This window comes from Salmo salar, chromosome 16 (genome assembly GCF_965601325.2).
Source record: "Salmo salar chromosome 16, fSalSal1, whole genome shotgun sequence".
NCBI lineage: Eukaryota > Metazoa > Chordata > Actinopteri > Salmoniformes > Salmonidae > Salmo > Salmo salar.
The window spans coordinates 83778388-83796610 of NC_138306.1; the positions used below are offsets into that span (position 1 = coordinate 83778388).

General features: G+C 46.6%; 1 protein-coding gene and 1 long non-coding RNA gene across 2 annotated transcripts; both read left to right on the forward strand.

The window, feature by feature from the left end:
* The first annotated feature begins 3476 nt into the window (after nucleotides 1–3476).
* LOC106573852 (uncharacterized) lies at nucleotides 3477–4443 on the forward strand. The gene is made up of 4 exons (XR_014380990.1): nucleotides 3477–3622; nucleotides 3723–3804; nucleotides 4135–4198; nucleotides 4328–4443. It is a non-coding gene; the product is annotated as an uncharacterized LOC106573852 (long non-coding RNA).
* A 2426-nt stretch (nucleotides 4444–6869) lies between these two features.
* Nucleotides 6870–17722, forward strand: LOC145861055 (neurobeachin-like protein 1). Its single transcript, XM_082962429.1, has 4 exons — nucleotides 6870–7168; nucleotides 7565–7979; nucleotides 14130–14221; nucleotides 17431–17722. The coding sequence occupies exons 2-4, from the start codon at nucleotides 7929–7931 to the stop codon at nucleotides 17720–17722; spliced, it is 435 nt and encodes a 144-aa protein (XP_082818555.1). The 5' UTR covers nucleotides 6870–7168; nucleotides 7565–7928.
* Nucleotides 17723–18223: the final 501 nt, after the last annotated feature.

Sequence of the window (18223 nt, forward strand, 5' to 3'; positions counted from 1 at the left end):
TAGTTCATAGTTCAGGTCAACCTGTGTCCTCTGATCATGGGTGTTTAGGAGATGTAGTGACAATGCCAATGACCTTACAGTCCATGTATTGACCTCTCTCTCCCTCCTCTAGCCAGTCAATGTAGTGACCTCTCTCTCTCCATTCTTCCCTCCCTTCTCTAGCCATCGGCGGTTTTACATTTCCAGCAGGCAGCAGAGATGTTATTCTCGGCCCCGGTGCAGGCTGCTCCATGCCGGGGAAAGCTAGGCTTTAAGTGGGCGGTGCGCAGCGTCATCCTGATGACTCGCTTCTGCCGCTACTTCATGTCCCGTTCCAACTCTCGCCAATTCATAGAGTTCAACTTCCGGGAGACCATCACCAACCAGCCGGCCGGGGGAACGGTGGGTCGTGTGTGTGTGTGTGTAGGAGAGTGGTACTGTTGAGGGGAAGTGATAAGGTGCTGTGTTTTGCTGGGCTAACGGGCCACCAGGTTTATGTAGTGGTCTTGATGGGAGATTGAGAAAGAAGCTACAGTTTTGATATCCAGAAAGACTGGAAAGTAAACATTGATTTCTGTTCTTGCAGGGTAAAAATCTGGTGTTTGACCTGAACCACTTCAAAGTGAAAGAGGTAATGTGACCGTATGAATTTAGAAGACCTATGCTGGGTATGAAAATACTGTGTTTATGACTGTAAGGAATGTTGTTCTCCTTGGGTGTGTGTGTGGTCGTGTCGTGTGTGTCTTTGTCTCTGTCTGTGTGCATGAAAGCTATGTGTGTATGTGTGCTTGTATACGTGTGTGTGTCTCTGTCTTTGTCTGTGAGCGTGAATGCTATGTGTGAATGTGTGTGAGCGTATGTGTGCTTGTATACGTGTGTGAGCGTTATGTCTGGAACATTCCAGGACCGGATCCCTGTCCTGCTGGTGGAGATTATGCGGAAGTGCCCAGAGGAGCGTTCTGAGTCGGAGGTGTTGCTGGTTCACAACATGCTGAGCTCTGTGAGCATGTTTCGTCGCTACAGTGGAACCCTGCAACTCCTTCTGGCCAGGGTGGTTCGCTATCAGAGGTTAGAGGTCAATCCCCTGTCAATCAATTGCAAGAAAATGAGCTTTAAAACTGCAAAATGTTCTTTTCACCCCAAGACAAAATGTGCAGAGTTGCAGGAAATAAGCTTTAACCCTGAAAAATTCTCTCCACCAACAAGAGGGGTGTGAACAGTTTGTGTCATGAACAGTGCTTGTGCCCATAGAAATAGATGCAACGTGCACAACGAGGCGCCGGATGTTCCCCAATGCTGGAAAGGGAAAGGGGATACCTAGTCAGTTGTACTATTGAATACCTTCAACTGAAATGTGTCTTCCGCATGGTCTTCCCTGTGGCTCAGTTGGTAGAGCATGGTGTGTGCAACGCCAGGGTTGTGGGTTCGATTCCCACGGGGGGCCAGTCACAAAATGCATGAAATGAAATGTATGTATTCACTACTGTAAGTCGCTCTGGATAAGAGCGTCTGCTAAATGACTAAAATGTAAATGTAATGAAGGGGGGCCTGAGTGAACACGTTTGGAAACCCCTGCCTTAGGGAACGCAATGGAAAATGTCTTGGTAGTATAGTCCTTCCCTGTTTCAGTCAGTTTGGTTTCTTTTAGTGCTTAATAAACACAACCCTTGTTTTAGGCTATAATAGTCCGGTAACACTTCAGTTGAAGTGGCTTCTTGTGAAGTGTTGTATTGCCTTTAAACATTCATAGGACTTTATAGATGCAGTCATTGTCACGCCCTGACCCGAGGGCTCTCTATGGTGTTGTAGGTCAGGGCGTGACTAGGGGGGTGTTCTAGTCGATTATATTTCTATGTTTGGGTTTGAGTATGGTTCCCAATTAGAGGCAGCTGATTATCATTGTCTCTAATTGGGGATCATACTTAAGGTGTCCCTGTTCCCACCTGCGTTGTGGGATATTGTTTTGTGTATGTTGCGCCACTGATGTCACGTTTCGTTGTTGGTTTATTGGAAGTTTCACTGCAAATAAAGATGTGGAACTCAACACACACTGCGCCTTGGTCCGTCTATTATCACGACCGTGACAGTCATAGAGCTTTATACTTAACTGTACAATAAAGCATTAACCACTTAGATGTAAAGTCCCCTTCAGCTTAGGGGACCTGCGTGGTTCTGGTACTGGTTCCGACCGACATTTTTTATTATAAATCGATCTGTAGACAGCGTAGATCGAAATGGATTGCGTTGAGCGATAGCCCTGGTTCCCACGGACACAGTAGTACAAGCATTAACGAACAACAAGAAGCCATAATATCACAGCTGTTATATTTAACTATGACTGCATAAGGGACTACAAATATGTTTACAAGGCATTATAAATGCTTTACAAGTTTGTTCTTGTCTAATGTTCTGTATTATGTTATGATCCATGGTTTGTGTGGACTCCAGGAAGAGTAGCTGCTGCTTTTACAACAGCTAATGAGGATCCTAATAGATAACAAATAAAGAGTTACCAATCACCCCGCGCGGCTATGCCTGCAGGTTGGAGCGTCGCAGAGTGGTCATTAAGAAGGGCCATTGGGGACACAGCTTCTACTTTGTGTTCTCTGGGCTACTGGCCGTCACCAAGGACAACGACGGGAGCAGTGCCTTCGTGGATAAGGAGCCCATCCTCATCTAGAAGGGCATGAGCTTCGGGGTGAGCCCTAACAATTATATGTTTTTGTAGAAGCAATTTTTTTAAGAGGCAATATCATTATCAATAGTCATAGTAGTGATAGTGGAGGTAGTAGTGGTGAGAATGGTAGTGATATTGTTTAGTGTTTAGGAAAAAGATATCTGGGTTCTTGCGAACGTCATACCTCACATACATTCAAAGCCTGATGGGCAACGCAGACGAGTAGGTTCAACCACATGAAATAGCACACCTGACCGTAGCTAGGCTACTGGCTACTGTTGTGATTATTAATGGTCAGTAACTGTTGTCTGTCAGGATGTGGCCTTGATCAAAACGCTGAGGAGGAATGCCACTGTTGTGTGCATGGAGGAGACGGAGCTCATGGTGGTCGACAAGGAAGACTTCTTCGCTAACAAGATGGATGTAGAGCTCAAGAGGGAGTTTGACTATCGCTTCAGGTTCTTCCGGTGAGATAATAGGATGTTTTACTATCGCTTCAGTTTCTTCCGATGAGATTCTGCAGCCAGAATTTTTTTTAGGATCTGAATATATACCCCCTACAAACCTGTCTTTGTTGAGCACCGCTCCTACTTTCCTAAAGAGTGAAGGCCTCCCTGAATCCGTGCTACAAACCTGTCTTTGTTGAGCAGCACCACTCCGACTTTCCTACTGAAAAGCGAAGGCCAACCTGAATTCCCGCTACCAACCTGTCTTTGTTGAGCAGCACCTTGAACTCCCACTACAAACGGTGTTTGTAACTCTAAGTCACCGGGAGTCATATTGCCCCTCTTTCCACCTATTCACCTCTGTGTCCCTTCTCTCCCAGGTCACTCCAGCTAGTGTCCTCCTGGTCATACTCTCTCATTGAACAGATGGCTGACCATTCCAAGGCCGAGCTAATTTCGCTACGGCCACGTGGTCGTCAAGGACACCAACGACATGGGCAACATCATTTTCATTGGCAAGGTAACCGGGGGGCTAACTTGTAGGCCTACAGTACATGTGGGGAATGTTGGGTAATGTAGTTGCAGGCAGAGATGTTTGATATTAAATGCTTCCATTACAGGGCCAATGTGACGTGTTGAGAGTGGTGGATCTTACCTCCTGCAGTGCCTACCAACGCCTCCTAAAACAGTATGCAGACTCAGGTACTGGCACGTGTTTATAATACAATCCTACTGTAATGTGTTGACACACAAAATATGCATACAATATACACAGTTCACATTTCAGCATTAAGTTCTAGGCAACCTCAGTTTTCCCTGTATCCTATAACAACCAGAGTAACACTTATTTTATTTTTATTCAAAAAATGTGTCTGTTGTTTATATTGAGTTTTGAGTAAGATTATAACATTTGTGCAATGACATGTTGAAGAACAATAAAAACAAAAAACATTATCTCGCTCTCTTTCTCTCTCCATCTCTCTGTCTATGCCTGTCTCTCTCTCTCTCTCCCTCCCTCTCCCTCTCTCTCAGTAAGCAGAGGTACATGTTTGCCAACACATGGATTCAAAGGCGAGCTGACAAACCAACCAGGAAGGTAATGTAACTGGCCACAGTGTATTTACCTGGACGTACCACACATCAGTGACGTCGCTGCATCTCAGCTGTGTCCAGTTAGTTCGCTGCCCGGTGATAAGTTGTGTCTGTCTGTTCTACTCTTCCTCAGTGTCATAAAACACAAAGTCCTCCTCAATAATCCTCCACGTCCTCCCAGAGGACTTCCTGCAGACCTGCCCACTAGTGCCTGTTTCCTGATCGACACCCTTCATCAGAGCAGCACATTTGTACGTAGCCTTGAGATCCAGACATTACCCACATCAACATTGGAAGAAACCTGTATGGTACTTGTGCCTTGTGTTCAGCATGGATGACCATGTAATAACATGATAATATGACATCCATGTCATGCTGTGTTCTGGGCATAGAGTTGTAATCACTTCCTTGAACTCTTCCTCTAGTGTTTTCTAACTCTATGGTTCTGTGTGTCTGCTGTGTGGTGTGGTTCAGGGTCTGAACCAGTACCTGATGCCGTCGAAGCAGAGAGACTGTCACAGGTTCACTCTGGTCAGCCAGAGCGTGGAGATCCTGCGGGTGGAGAAGACTCGCTTTGACAAGCTGGTGGACAACACCACCATGAAGAAGCTGGAGGCCCTGCAGAAAACCTACCCAAGGTGAGACTAATGGATACCAGTTCAGATGGGCTGCCCTTACTGGTGCACTTCATAGAAAAGACGGGGCACCAGAAACAACCCCTAGCCCCTACCCATTAGGTGTTTGTGTAAATCTAAGATGACTCAGGACTAGATAGGTGTAAGGCAAGCAATCCACAGAGGGCAAGGTGGAACTTTCACTGTATTGCTTATACCTATCTAATCCTCTCAGATCTAGCTAGGGAGAATGTACGCATTACTGTAAGTCGCTTTGGAAAAGAACGTCTGCTGAATGGCATATATTATTAATAGCGCTTTTGTGTTATCTTCCTGTGTAGCGACAATGAGCTGTGCACTGTGTTCCTGGAACACAGCCGCTGGAAGGACTACAAACACAGCGTGGTACAGGACCTGTTCCCCCACCGGGTTGCCCCAATCAGAAGCCCCAAAACCCAGAAGCAGCAGGGCCACTGTGGCCCCAGCCAGGCCCTCCAGCAGACCAGATACGTGGTCAACAGGCTGAAACAGACAAAGCAGAGGGTAGAGCCAAAAATAATTAAATAAAGGACTAAATGTGTAGATGAATGAATACATAGACATGGTTTTATCAATATGCTTCAAGTTGGAGCGTTTGCTGCATTCTTCATTATTTTCATGCATTTCGTTAACATCAGGCAGAAATCAAATTATCTGCACACCATAATACCATTTCTCAAGAAGAAAGGTTTTGAAGTTTAATTTCTCATGAGTGGGTCATGAGAAAACATACTTTAAACCCTTCTGCCCCTGCTCTCTGTGAGTAGAAAGCTGGAGGAACTCGGTTGTCACTAGTTAACACAGCCACGAAGTCGAAATTGGCTATATTGTAAAAAAAAAATCAAGAAAACAAAAATGTGTTTTATTATCTTAATGTAAGGTTAGGTTTAGACATAAGGTTAGCAGTGTGCTTAAGGTTAGGTGTAAAAACAGATCTTAAGAAGAGAAATTGTAGAAATAGACAGAGGGTTTAGACATACTTACGCCTATGTTCCTCTGCCCAGTTGTTGATGATGCATGCTAGATCTTACAAAGCCTGGATAGGTATTTTAAGTATCAGCTTGCCACATCATGGTCACATTCCCCTGCTCAGATGTTGCATATATCAACCAATGGTTCCGTGCGACGTCGTCGACAGTGTCATCCCCTGACAGATTCCTATAACATATGATGTACGACTGAGGATCTCCTATAATTTTACCCTAGTAGGCTGTAACTGCATAACAACATGGTGATCAGCTGAAAGTAACCAATCACAGCCAAATGTAAGCTCGGTTCCCTCGCAACCAACCCACCCCTAACGACCCACGAGCTCCACATCGGCAACGTAAAGGGGTTGATGACTGTCGCAAACTCTGCAGCCTAAGAAAAATACTTCAATAATTCCTCCATAGACATACATGTATAGCTGAATGTCTTCTGCCTCTGAAATATATATTGTGGCCGCAAATAAATGTAATTATATTCAAAGCTCCCCTTACTCAGCCTATCCTAGCAAGGCAATTGACGACAGCTAAATACAAAACTATTTTGACTTCCGGATTTACATGTCAAAATAAAAGCAACGTTTATTTTTATTTTTTAATGAAAATCAGTTATTGTTTAGCTTTTCCCATTTATATAAAAAGAAAAAAATCCAAACTAAATTCACGATCTGAGTTATGTGCACCCCTGCTCATTGTGGAGCTGGTTTAGCCCAATCAATATGTTTTTATTGTTATTGGCTTTGCCAGTCTTCTGTAAGTATCCCCATATGTTTGTAGGCTGTATTTTGTCTAAACTCTAAAACAGTAGGCTAATTTAGGCCAAATCCAGTTTGGATTCAGTTCAGTTCTATTTTTTTTTAAATATATTTTTTTAATATAAATTAATTGTTAATCGTTAAGGTTTTTTGGGCAATTTTGGCAACATTATTATTTATCACTATACACTTCTACCTATGTTTTGTTTTAAAAACGATTTTTTAAAAGATTCCCTTGGGCTTAATAAATGAGAACGTTTACTCTGAAAATTGAAAAAGTTGACATCAGGAAGTAGTTGGCCGCGTTTCGCACATTGTAGACAGCTTCACGAGTGGCAGTGCCACAGCACTAACCGCCAGTGTTGTTTGTAGCTATCCCAGTGTACAGGAATGGGCTGTAACATTTTGTCGTTTTCGTTAGTAATGCGTGCGTTTGCATTGTTTATGTGGTGACATTTCTAAATGTCTAAGTTATAGGGCAAGGTCAAGCAAATTCACAAACTCGTTTCGTCGTTTGTGTCAAATTGAGAAGTAACGTTAGACGGGGAAAAAAAGGCTTCGCCGTTTTGACACATCACAGGTAAGAACGATAATGCTAGTTAATTAATATTAGCCACCTTGTTTCACAATGACAGCTTGTTAGCTAAGTAACTTTGCTAACTCGAGCGTTTTTCTGCGTATTGCAACCCCAAGTTAGCTTGCTAACGTTAGTTAGCTTTGTTGTGTTTTATTTCGTCAGCTGTATCCTCTTGCGAAGGGCAGAGATCTAATTGAACAGAACGTGCCTGGGCTGATGGCTGATTCATAGGGTTTGTTTACAGCAAGTTAAATTAGCTATCATAACCAGTCAGCTAACGTTATCAAAGGTATAGCCTACTGGTGTTTATAAACAAGTGCTGTTAACTATTTATAAACTGGCGCCACAGAACTTGTGTATTTGACGTACTAACTTTGTTTGTGGCTTGGCTTTCCACAGAGGGGCAGAGTCAGTGGCATATGAGTCGAGAAGTGGACGTAGTGCGACTGACCGTGGAAATCTCACCACAGCAGGAAACGCGAAACCTTGGGAATCCATAATGCACGATGGAATAGTGCTTTAGGAAGTTCCAATATCAAGAAACACCGCCACTGGGATTACATTTGAATATTTTGTTTTTCCTTTCTAAGTAGGAAGGTATTTGAACTATTTTCGGAGTTGTCTTTCATTGTGACATTTCACTTAACATCTCAAATCGATATGTATACGAGCAATGCCCGAATGAGGAGATCTAGCTAGGGGCTCAATATGAGGAATCGGGAGAATTGACCTCTGTTTGGAAGCCCACCACGCGCCGTGGAGAATGGCATCAAATGAAAGATTGTACGAGGTCTGGATGCTGTATTGCAACAAGGTAAACAAACCTTTCTCTTGATCTGTTTGACACATAAAACATGCATTAGAATCTGTGCCCATCTCTGAGCATAAACTCGGTGTACTGTCATGTCAGTAAGACCAGACTGTAAGGTAACCAAGCTATTACAATAGCTGTGGTATATTGAGATGACGTAATGGGTGATAATCAATCAAATGTATTTATAAAGCCCTTTTTACATCTGCTGATGTCACAAAGTGCTGTACAGAAGCCCAGCCTAAAACCCCCAAACAGCAAGCAATGCAGATGTAGAAGCATGGTGGCTAGGAAAAACTCCCTGGAAAGGCCAGAACCTAGGAAGAAACCTAGAGAGGAACCAGGCTCTGAGGGGTGGCCAGTCCTCTGGCTGTGCCGGGTGGCGACTATAACAGAACATGGCCAAGATGATGAATTGTAATCGGGTTTGGATTTTTAAGCCATCCTGTTCTTCCTCCACTATTCTCAGTAACAGCTGCTGGACTGTCCTGCAATGTGTAAAGTCTGTTTCCTGGTATTTAGATTTTAGTTGAGTGACGTCTTGTGGTATGTAGAAGGGTATAATACAATTCCATAGATTCTGTTTTGTATTGCAACCTAGCTAGACCTATTTCCCCCTTGATTGACTGTAGTAGCTACAGTTGTTTCATTGCACTGGGTGACCAATCACAGCTTGGTGCCTGAGCCTCTGCTGATGTGAGTCTCAACTACAGTCAACACATTCCCTCTTTAATCCCACTCAAAAGGACAACCCTCTCATAAGCATTAGCCTTTTGCGCTATCCTGTTCTCCCACACGACACAGGGCAGGAAGAGCTATGGCACAAGTTTTTAGAATGATCCTGCCTGAGTGCCAGTCTTTGTGTTGTCATGCCAACTCCATTTAACTCATTGTCATGCCCAACATGAGTTGACAAGAGCACAAACAGATCTGGGACCAGGCTAGTTTAGTATCAAACCAGATTTGATTTGTCACCTGCTTTGTAAACAATACGTGTACATTGAGTGTACAAAACATTGAGAACACACTTGATCTTGCACTCACTTCTCAGTCCTGTGTTAAATGGCAGGCATTGTGGAGAGTACACACATCATCTTTGTTCTATTAAGGGAGTGTATTTACATTGGGTCAGACAGTAGGCTAGAAGTTCAATCTCCTACAGCAGCAGGCCTGTATTTTACTCTGCATGTGGCCACAAACCTGTGAGGCTTTGCCTAAATTGCTTAAATAATTTGTAAGGACTTTTACCTCCCCCAGAGCGGCCGCAATGTCACCACTGGCTCAGGGGTCTCCTCTTCTGTGTGTGTGTGTGTGTGTGTGTGTGTGTGTGTGTGTGTGTGTGTGTGTGTGTGTGTGTGTGTGTGTGTGTGTGTGTGTGTGTGTGTGTGTGTGTGTGTGTGTGTGTGTGTGTGTGTGTGTGTGTGTGTGTGTGTGTGTCAGGGTTCCCAGGATACATCAGGAGCAAGGGGAACTTGTAGTCCGTCACGTGAGCTAAATCGGCTCCGGAATGTTTGTTGTGTGAGGCTGCCCATTGTCTCCACTTGCCCTAAAGAAGCCATACACTTCAGTGTCGCAGGTTAATGATGTTACACCTCATTGAGGGATAGGCTCATTACACCCTATTGTACTAAGATAACTGACCTTTAACACAGCATGACATATGAACAATAATGGGAGCGTAGTTAAGCTAAAATGACCAAGTCCTTGACCTTGGGGTTAGGATCCCGCCATGAAATTGTAAGGCTGCGTACTCAATCCTAAAGCTGCCTCACACTACAGAAACAGGTGATAGTCCCCTGCCCTATGGGCCGTTCTGGCTCAGGCAAGGTTACCTAGCTAAAATATCCAGTACCACTGTGCTCTCTAACTTCCATTAGATCAGTGTGACTGAACTGTTACTCACCTCCATAATGATTAACCCAAGCAGGGCTGTCAACACTACGGGGCCAGAGGTTGACAGAGTCATCACAGTAAGTCACCCTGGTCTGTTGGCGGTTGAGCAGCCTAATTAAAGGGAGTAGTGGCGCTGCGGTCAGGAACTAGTTTATCCTGTAGCTGTAGGTCATAGTAAAAGGCTTTGACACTAATTCATTCACCTCCAACTCAATTCGGTGAATGTGTGATACTTGAATACTGGCCTGTCTGATATGCAATAAGCCTAACCCCCTGGGCCGTGTTCATTAGGGTATGTAACTGAAAAATGTTTTAAAATGGAAAGCAAAAATGAAGGTTTCTTACTGGATGAATCCATGATGTCCCTGCCTCCCTGTTTCAGTCAGTTTCTGTTTGTTGCATAATGAACACAACCCGCAGTGAGTTTCTTTCCTCCAAAGTTAACTAGCCTAGCCCCCTCCATACATGTGTTGGCTGTTGTAAATCTGTGGGTCGGCTAACTGGGAAAGCACCAGTCTTTTAACTCCAGTTCATGTTGGAGATAAAAGGTAGCAGACGACCACTGAGACGGTCACATTACGATCCTCTTACCCAGCAGGCTGTGTAGTGTCACTGTCATCAGCCTGGAGTATCGTCCCAGAGTTAGAGTTAGCAGCATTGTTAACACCACAATGGCAGCGAGGCATCAAACACGACCATGCAAAACTCATCCCTCTGGTTCTCGATGATGGGAAAGACATGGCTCTTGTTTCTCGACAACATGAAGCATACCCCTGTAGTGTTGAACTACAGGAAGCATGATGTGTATGTGGTTAGCTCGTTATCATTAGGCCTGTCTGCCCCTCCTGTGCTTATAGCCACTAAGATGATGAGACCATAGACACAGGCCTACATTAAATATTCTGTCATTTTAACTAGGTCTGTAGGCCTGTGTAACTATACATCAGGATCATGGTAGCATCAATCACTGTTTGAATCCATAAGTAGCAACAACACAAGCCTAGTAGTTTCTGGTGACTACCTACGGCAGTGGTTTCTGGTGACTACCTACGGCAGTGGTTTCTGGTGACTACCTACGGCAGTGGTTTCTGGTGACTACCTACGGCAGTGGTTTCTGGTGACTACCGACGGCAGTGGTTTCTGGTGACTACCGACGGCAGTGGTTTCTGGTGACTACCGACGGCAGTGGTTTCTGGTGACTACCGACGGCAGTGGTTTCTGGTGACTACCGACGGCAGTGGTTTCTGGTGACTACCGACGGCAGTGGTTTCTGGTGACTACGTAGTCTGTTCAATTAGATCTCTGCCCTTCCTTGGCTCGCTCCTCTCGGCTCGCTCCTCTCGGCTCGCTCCCTCGGCTCGCTCCGCTCCTCCGCTCTCGGCTCTTCCTCTCGGCTCGCTCCGCTCTTTCCTCTCGGCTCTTTCGGCTCTCCTCCTCTCTCGGCTCGGCTCTCCTCTCTCGGCTCGGAGCTCCCTCCTCTCCCTCCTCTCTCACTGTGTGCTATAAATATCACCAGCAACAACAGTAATGTCATAGTGTTTATATATCGACCACACCTCGCGGTTTAGCCCCTCCCATGTGTGCACTATAAATACTACTGGTGCCGTGACATCAGTCAATCCCAGGATGGTGAGTACTGGAGACTGATGGGGAGGAGAAGGTGACCGTAGATGGACCATGAAGGCATAAAAGACATTGGTAAAATAGAAACTGTTAGGAACAGGACATCTACAGTAGACATTGTGGTAAAACAGGGAAACTGTTAGGAACAGGACATCTACAGTAGACATTGTGGTAAAACAGGGAAACTGTTAGGAACAGGACATCTACAGTAGACATTGTGGTAAAACAGGGAAACTGTTAGGAACAGGACATCTACAGTAGACATTGTGGTAAAACAGGGAAACTGTTAGGAACAGGACATCTACAGTAGACATTGTGGTAAAACAGGGAAACTGTTAGGAACAGGACATCTACAGTAAACATTGTGGTTTTGAGTCGCCCCTCACCATTTCCTCTAGCAGTCATACTTGGTCACCATGCCAACCATGCCCTTTTGGTAGGGTGAGGAGGGCAGGGTCCGTCTCGATGGGATCTCCTTGAGGAAAGATTGATGTTGATAACCTTGTAGGCTCAGGCTAGTGAGGTCCTACATGGTCATGTGTTATTAAGATTCAGTGAGGGGGGTCGTCATGATTTAATGAGGAATGGTCACATGCTTGGTACAAAGTAAGTTATAGTCTAACCCCCTGCCAAACCAGCTGACTAATAAAAACCCACAATTCACCCTGTTGGGAAGGTCACATGGGGTCATGTGTTATTAAGAGTCTGGGAGGGGGTGGTCATGATATCAGGATGGATGGTCACATGTTGGGCACAGCAAACCCAGATTACCCACCCCCTCAAACCAGCTGACCATAAGAAAACACACAAATAGTAAATGCGTCATCAATCATTAGTCTGTCAGATAGTTTCAAAGATATTACTAATAGGTTGCTACCCAGATGTTGAGTTCATCTGATCTGAATTCATCCAGCCAGTGTTGCTTGGTGTTGGGTCAGCAGTGGTGCCTCAAATAAACAGAGCCACACCAAGCAGGCCCAGGGTGTGTCCCTCTCTGCTCTCTCTGCCCTCCCTGTCTCAGCCCTCAGTGGACATCTCTACTCCCCGGCTGCCCAGTGAAAGAGGGCATTCTCTCTAACCACTCACACACTCCCTGGGGCTGGTGCCCAAACCTGCTCTGGCTCACACAGTCAAGGGGAGGGAACACACGCATTCAGAGCGGAATGAACCAGATCGTCATATGTTTTTCCTGTACAACCATGTTGATTCCAGTATACACAGACACTTGTACTGAACTCTGTATCCAAGTCCCTCTCAAACGCTCCGTCAAGTCACTTGCTGTTCTGATGACCTCACTTTTGGAATTCTTTCCTGTTGTGGACCTGTGACACGCAGCAGGCTGAGTCTTTCCTAGACCTGTCCTGCTCTAGTGTCAAAACCAACCTTACTGCACATTTATAGGGCCCTGAATACTATTGGCTAGATGTAAGAAACATGGTCATTTGCATGGAACTGAACTTTGGGCGTCATCAGAAAACCACCAAAAGGCACGGACAGACTGGTAGGATGGTTGAATGTCTGCCGGCTGAGAGTAGGTAGCACCCCTGAACAGAGGGCCGTCCGTAGTTTGCAAACTGATTCTACATGAGGAAAAGGGCTAAAAGGACGGTGGGTGTTCACTATAAAACACCGCAGCGACAGCAAACGAATGAACACCATGTATTGTGCAGACTGACATTCAGTCTGGTGAGTTTTCTCTTTAAACCGGTGTTACACTCTGACGGACGAAGCAGGCACATGCCAGGGGTCTATTTATTCATTACTGCACACCGTAGCAACGGAAACCAACGTTTCTTATTGGACAAGTTCTGGTAATCCCTCTTGGTTTCGGTCCGTTTGCTTCCTTTTGATTTGTAGTGAATAGCCTACACCCCAGGAGTGTAGAAACACTGCTTTGTCAAACAAATGCTACTAAGCACTTTACTGCCCCACCAAACAATATAGCCTAGTGCCTTATTGAACAACACTTAGTCTGACACAGCAGTATTCATTCCTACCACTCCTACTGGTTCAACAGTAATACTCTGGGCCTTTTCTCATATCAGTCCCCCTTGACCTGAATCAGTGTCAGTCAGGCAAGCCTTGGAACTCCCCTGTCCTGCCTCTCTCTACCTCCCTCTATACCTCCCCACCCTGGGCAGAGATAGAGCTTAGGCTAGCCGGGGTGTGGAGATGACTGGCATTCTCAGAGTGGGAGGGTGATGTGCTGTCTGTCTGTCTGTGAACAGTGCTGCTGGCCTCTGGCTCTCTGCATTGTTCCCAGGAATGTAGGAAATGTCTGAACGGCAGCTGCTCGTGACTCCCCTCGGGAGTAGAGAATGTGGCGATGCCTGTTTTTCAGGCAGACAGGTGCACTCCTCATTACTCACTCACTCACTCACTCACTCACTCACTCACCTACCTACCTGAGTTTACAGTAATCTGCCCCTCATGACATACTACAGTTAGTGGAATCATTATCTCTCTATTCTCACATGACAACCACTAACATCTGTTTCTTTCCTTCTCCCTCCTCTTCTTCCTCCCCCTCTTCACCCCCCCCCCTCTCCTCCTCCTACATCCTCCCCACCTCTTCACCTCACCCTCTCTTCTCCATCCTTCTCCTTGATTCCGTCCTTCCATCCCTCTCTCTGACAGAGGGACCCAGACTACCTGAAGCTGTGGCTGGAGATCTTCATTGGCTCCTATGAGAGATGTCTAGACGTGGACTTTGAGAAGCCACCCTCCAGGTAAGCATAGCCCCACAGCTGGGACCAAGTCACTATTATTTAAGTCACAAGCAAGTTACAAGGTCCAAGTCTCAAGTCAAGTCCCAAGTAGAACGGGTCGAATATCGAGTCAATCCAAGTCGTGCGTTCTAAGAGCAAGTCATGTCAAGTAAAAAACATAAAACATCTATACAGGCAATGACTTGTTCAATTACAAATACTTATCTATTTACTGAGGCCATCAGACAGCCCTTTTCATTATTTTATCTATAGCACATTTGGATTATGCAATAATCCATTTTAACAATAAATTCCTAATGCAGGCTTCATAGGTTGTTTAATTCCAAGCGATGTTGACATACCAAAGAGCAGTAGGTCTATGCTAGTAGTTGTTGCTTGATGCCCCATTGCTGGTGAGCTTGTAAAGTAAACGGTTCATATTCTTGCTGTTTGTGCTGCAGCCAATCCTATAGCTGTACAGCAAATCAACAATCTGTTCTCTAGCTCATTGGTTTTCAAATGTTTTGACCCGTGACCCCTAAAAAGTAGCTTACGGCCTCCACGCACACATGCAAACGCACACCATCGCTGTGCAAATGTAGCCTGAAATTAGGGTCATAAACGGGGACGCATTTTCAAAACACAAGATACAGAAATAGACTATGTTTTGCACCTTCATTTTGAGCTGAAAGTCACTCATGTTAGTAGTCAATATCAACAAGGGATATCATGTCACATTTAAACTTGTCTGGAGTCCAGAGCAAGCAGGATCACACGGCCTACCTTTATGCAGGAGGATCACACGGCTTGCCTGTATGCAGGAGGATCACACCTGTGTGCAGGAGGATCACACCTGTGTGCAGGAGGATCACACCTGTGTGCAAGAGGATCACACCTGTGTGCAGGAGGATCACACCTGTGTGCAGGAGGATCACACCTGTGTGCAGGAGGATCACACCTGTGTGCAGGAGGATCACACCTGTGTGCAGGAGGATCACACGGCCTGCCTGTGTGCAGGAGGATCACACGGCCTGCCTGGGTGCAGCAGTTGTTTTTGTGGGAGACTGTCTCGGGCTGCGTGGAGAGTAATTCACGGAGACTCTGTGCCACAAAATGTGACAAAACGTTACAAAACCCGATTATCAGTCTCAAGTCAGTCGAGTCCTAAGCTCCAAGTCTCAAGTTATTTTATTTTCCATCAAGTTGAGTCTCAAGTCATCAAATTTGTGACTCGAGTCCACACCTCTGCATGTGTCTGCGTTAAGTGTGCACAGTACACACCCAATCTCAGCTAAATCTAGCTGGGGCTACATGTACAGTATGTTTGATGCAAGTGAGCAGCATGACAGAAAAACTTAACCAGCTCTGGAATCTGTGTTGGTGTTCTTTAACCAGCTCTGGAACCTGTGTTGGTGTTCCACAACCAGCTCTGGAACCTGTGTTGGTGTTCCACAACCAGCTCTGGAACCTGTGTTGGTGTTCCACAACCAGCTCTGGAACCTGTGTTGGTGTTCCACAACCAGCTCTGGAACCTGTGTTGGTGTTCCTTAACCAGCTCTGGAACCTGTGTTGGTGTTCCTTAACCAGCTCTGGAATCTGTGTTGGTGTTCTTTAACCAGCTCTGGAATCTGTGTTGGTGTTCCTTAACCAGCTCTGGAATCTGTGTTGGTGTTCCATAACCAGCTCTGGAATCTGTGTTGGTGTTCCTTAACCAGCTCTGGAATCTGTGTTGGTGTTCCTTAACCAGCTCTGGAATCTGTGTTGGTGTTCCTTAACCAGCTCTGGAACCTGTGTTGGTGTTCCACAACCAGCTCTGGAATCTGTGTTGGTGTTCCTTAACCAGCTCTGGAATCTGTGTTGGTGTTCCTTAACCAGCTCTGGAACCTGTGTTGGTGTTCCACAACCAGCTCTGGAATCTGTGTTGGTGTTCCTTAACCAGCTCTGGAATCTGTGTTGGTGTTCCTTAACCAGCTCTGGAATCTGTGTTGGTGTTCCTTAACCAGCTCTGGAACCTGTGTTGGTGTTCCACAACCAGCTCTGGAATCTGTGTTGGTGTTCCACAACCAGCTCTGGAATCTGTGTTGGTGTTCCTTAACCAGCTCTGGAATCTGTGTTGGTGTTCCTTAACCAGCTCTGGAATCTGTGTTGGTGTTCTTTAACCAGCTCTGGAATCTGTGTTGGTGTTCCTTAACCAGCTCTGGAATCTGTGTTGGTGTTCTTTAACCAGCTCTGGAATCTGTGTTGGTGTTCCTTAACCAGCTCTGGAATCTGTGTTGGTGTTCTTTAACCAGCTCTGGAATCTGTGTTGGTGTGAGGGTTCTGTACATGTATGTATGTATGTATGTATGTATGCACGGCCGCATCCATTGTTTGAGAGCGTTCAGGGAGAAGAAGCACATGCAGTATAGAGAGAGACAGAGGGAGAGAGCGAGTGAGAGGTGATGTGCTCCTCTGCTCTTCCAGCTGTGGTCTGGTCACATGACCAGTGAAATGCCCAGTCAGTCCTGTCAGATGATGGTTACGTAAGCCTGTGTGGTCTGTGTGTGTGGGACTGGAGACAGTGAAGTGTGGAGCAAGGGGAAACATTACTTTCCATTAGATCTGCCAGTACGGCCGTTTTGTCAGTTCGTTGCCGTGCCTTTCTCTCTCCCTCCCCCTTCTCCCTTTCCCACTCCACCTCCCCCCTCTGCCGCAGCTGTCCTGCTTTTTCCCAGCGATACGCTCTTACCCCGATTTGGGAATGCTCATCTGGGCTCTGCTTGGTCTGGTTGGAGGAATAACCCATTCCTCTCTGATGACCTTTGTCTTCAGAAGGGGACAGAGACAGCTATACTGGTAGCAGTACAGGGGATGGTTTCATGACATTAGTCTATCAGCAAATACTAGTCTAAAGGTTATCATGGTGTGTTGCTTAGGTATATGTGTGTGAATGTAGTGTAAATGTGTGTAACGTACCTGAAGGCCTTAGAAGTTTGGGTGGGTTTATTTGTGTGTTTGTGTGCGCTTGGTGCATCGGTACCGCTTGCCATGCAGTAGCAGAGAGAACAGTCTATGACTAGGGTGGATGGAGTCTTTGACAACTTTTAGGGCCTTCCTCTGACACCGCCTGGTATAAATGTCCTGGATGGCAGGGCGTGTGTGTGCGTCTGCTTGCATACTATTTGTGCGGATGTGTGTGTTTTGGTATTTCCCTTATTTCACCCCTTTCTCTCTCTCTCCCCCCTCCCCAGGTTGGAGGAGGTGCCTCCAGTGATGACCCTGCTGCCAGACAACATCCTGCAGGTGTTGCGGCACCAGCTGCTCCAGTGTGTCCAGAAGGCCTCGGACGGCCTGGAGCAGGAGCAGCAGAACCTGGCCCTCCTGCTGGTCAAGTTCCTCATCGTCATCTGCAGGGGCGGGGGCGTTGGCCGGCGGTCTGGCCCCCCCCCCTGGCCTGGTGTCGGGTCCGTAGGTGGCCCCCCCCACCCAGACCGGGACGGGCCAGTAGTCTGGCCCCCCCCTCCCGGCCGGGACGGGCCGTAGGGCCCCCCCCTCCCAGGCCTGGTTGTACGGGTCCAGTAGTGTGGCCCCTCCACCTACCTAGGCCTGGTTGTACGGGTCCAGTAGTCTGGCCCCTCCACCTACCCAGGCCTGGTTGTACGGGTCCAGTAGTGTGTCCCCTCCACCTACCCAGGCCTGGTTGTACGGGTCCAGTAGTGTGGCCCCTCCACCTACCTAGGCCTGGTTGTACGGGTCCAGTAGTCTGGCCCCTCCACCTACCCAGGCCTGGTTGTACGGGTCCAGTAGTGTGGCCCCTCCACCTACCTAGGCCTGGTTGTATGGGTCCAGTAGTGTGGCCCCTCCACCTACCCAGGCCTGGTTGTACGGGTCCAGTAGTGTGGCCCCTCCACCTACCTAGGCCTGGTTGTACGGGTCCAGTAGTCTGGCCCCTCCACCTACCCAGGCCTGGTTGTACGGGTCCAGTAGTCTGGCCCCTCCACCTACCCAGGCCTGGTTGTACGGGTCCAGTAGTCTGGCCCCTCC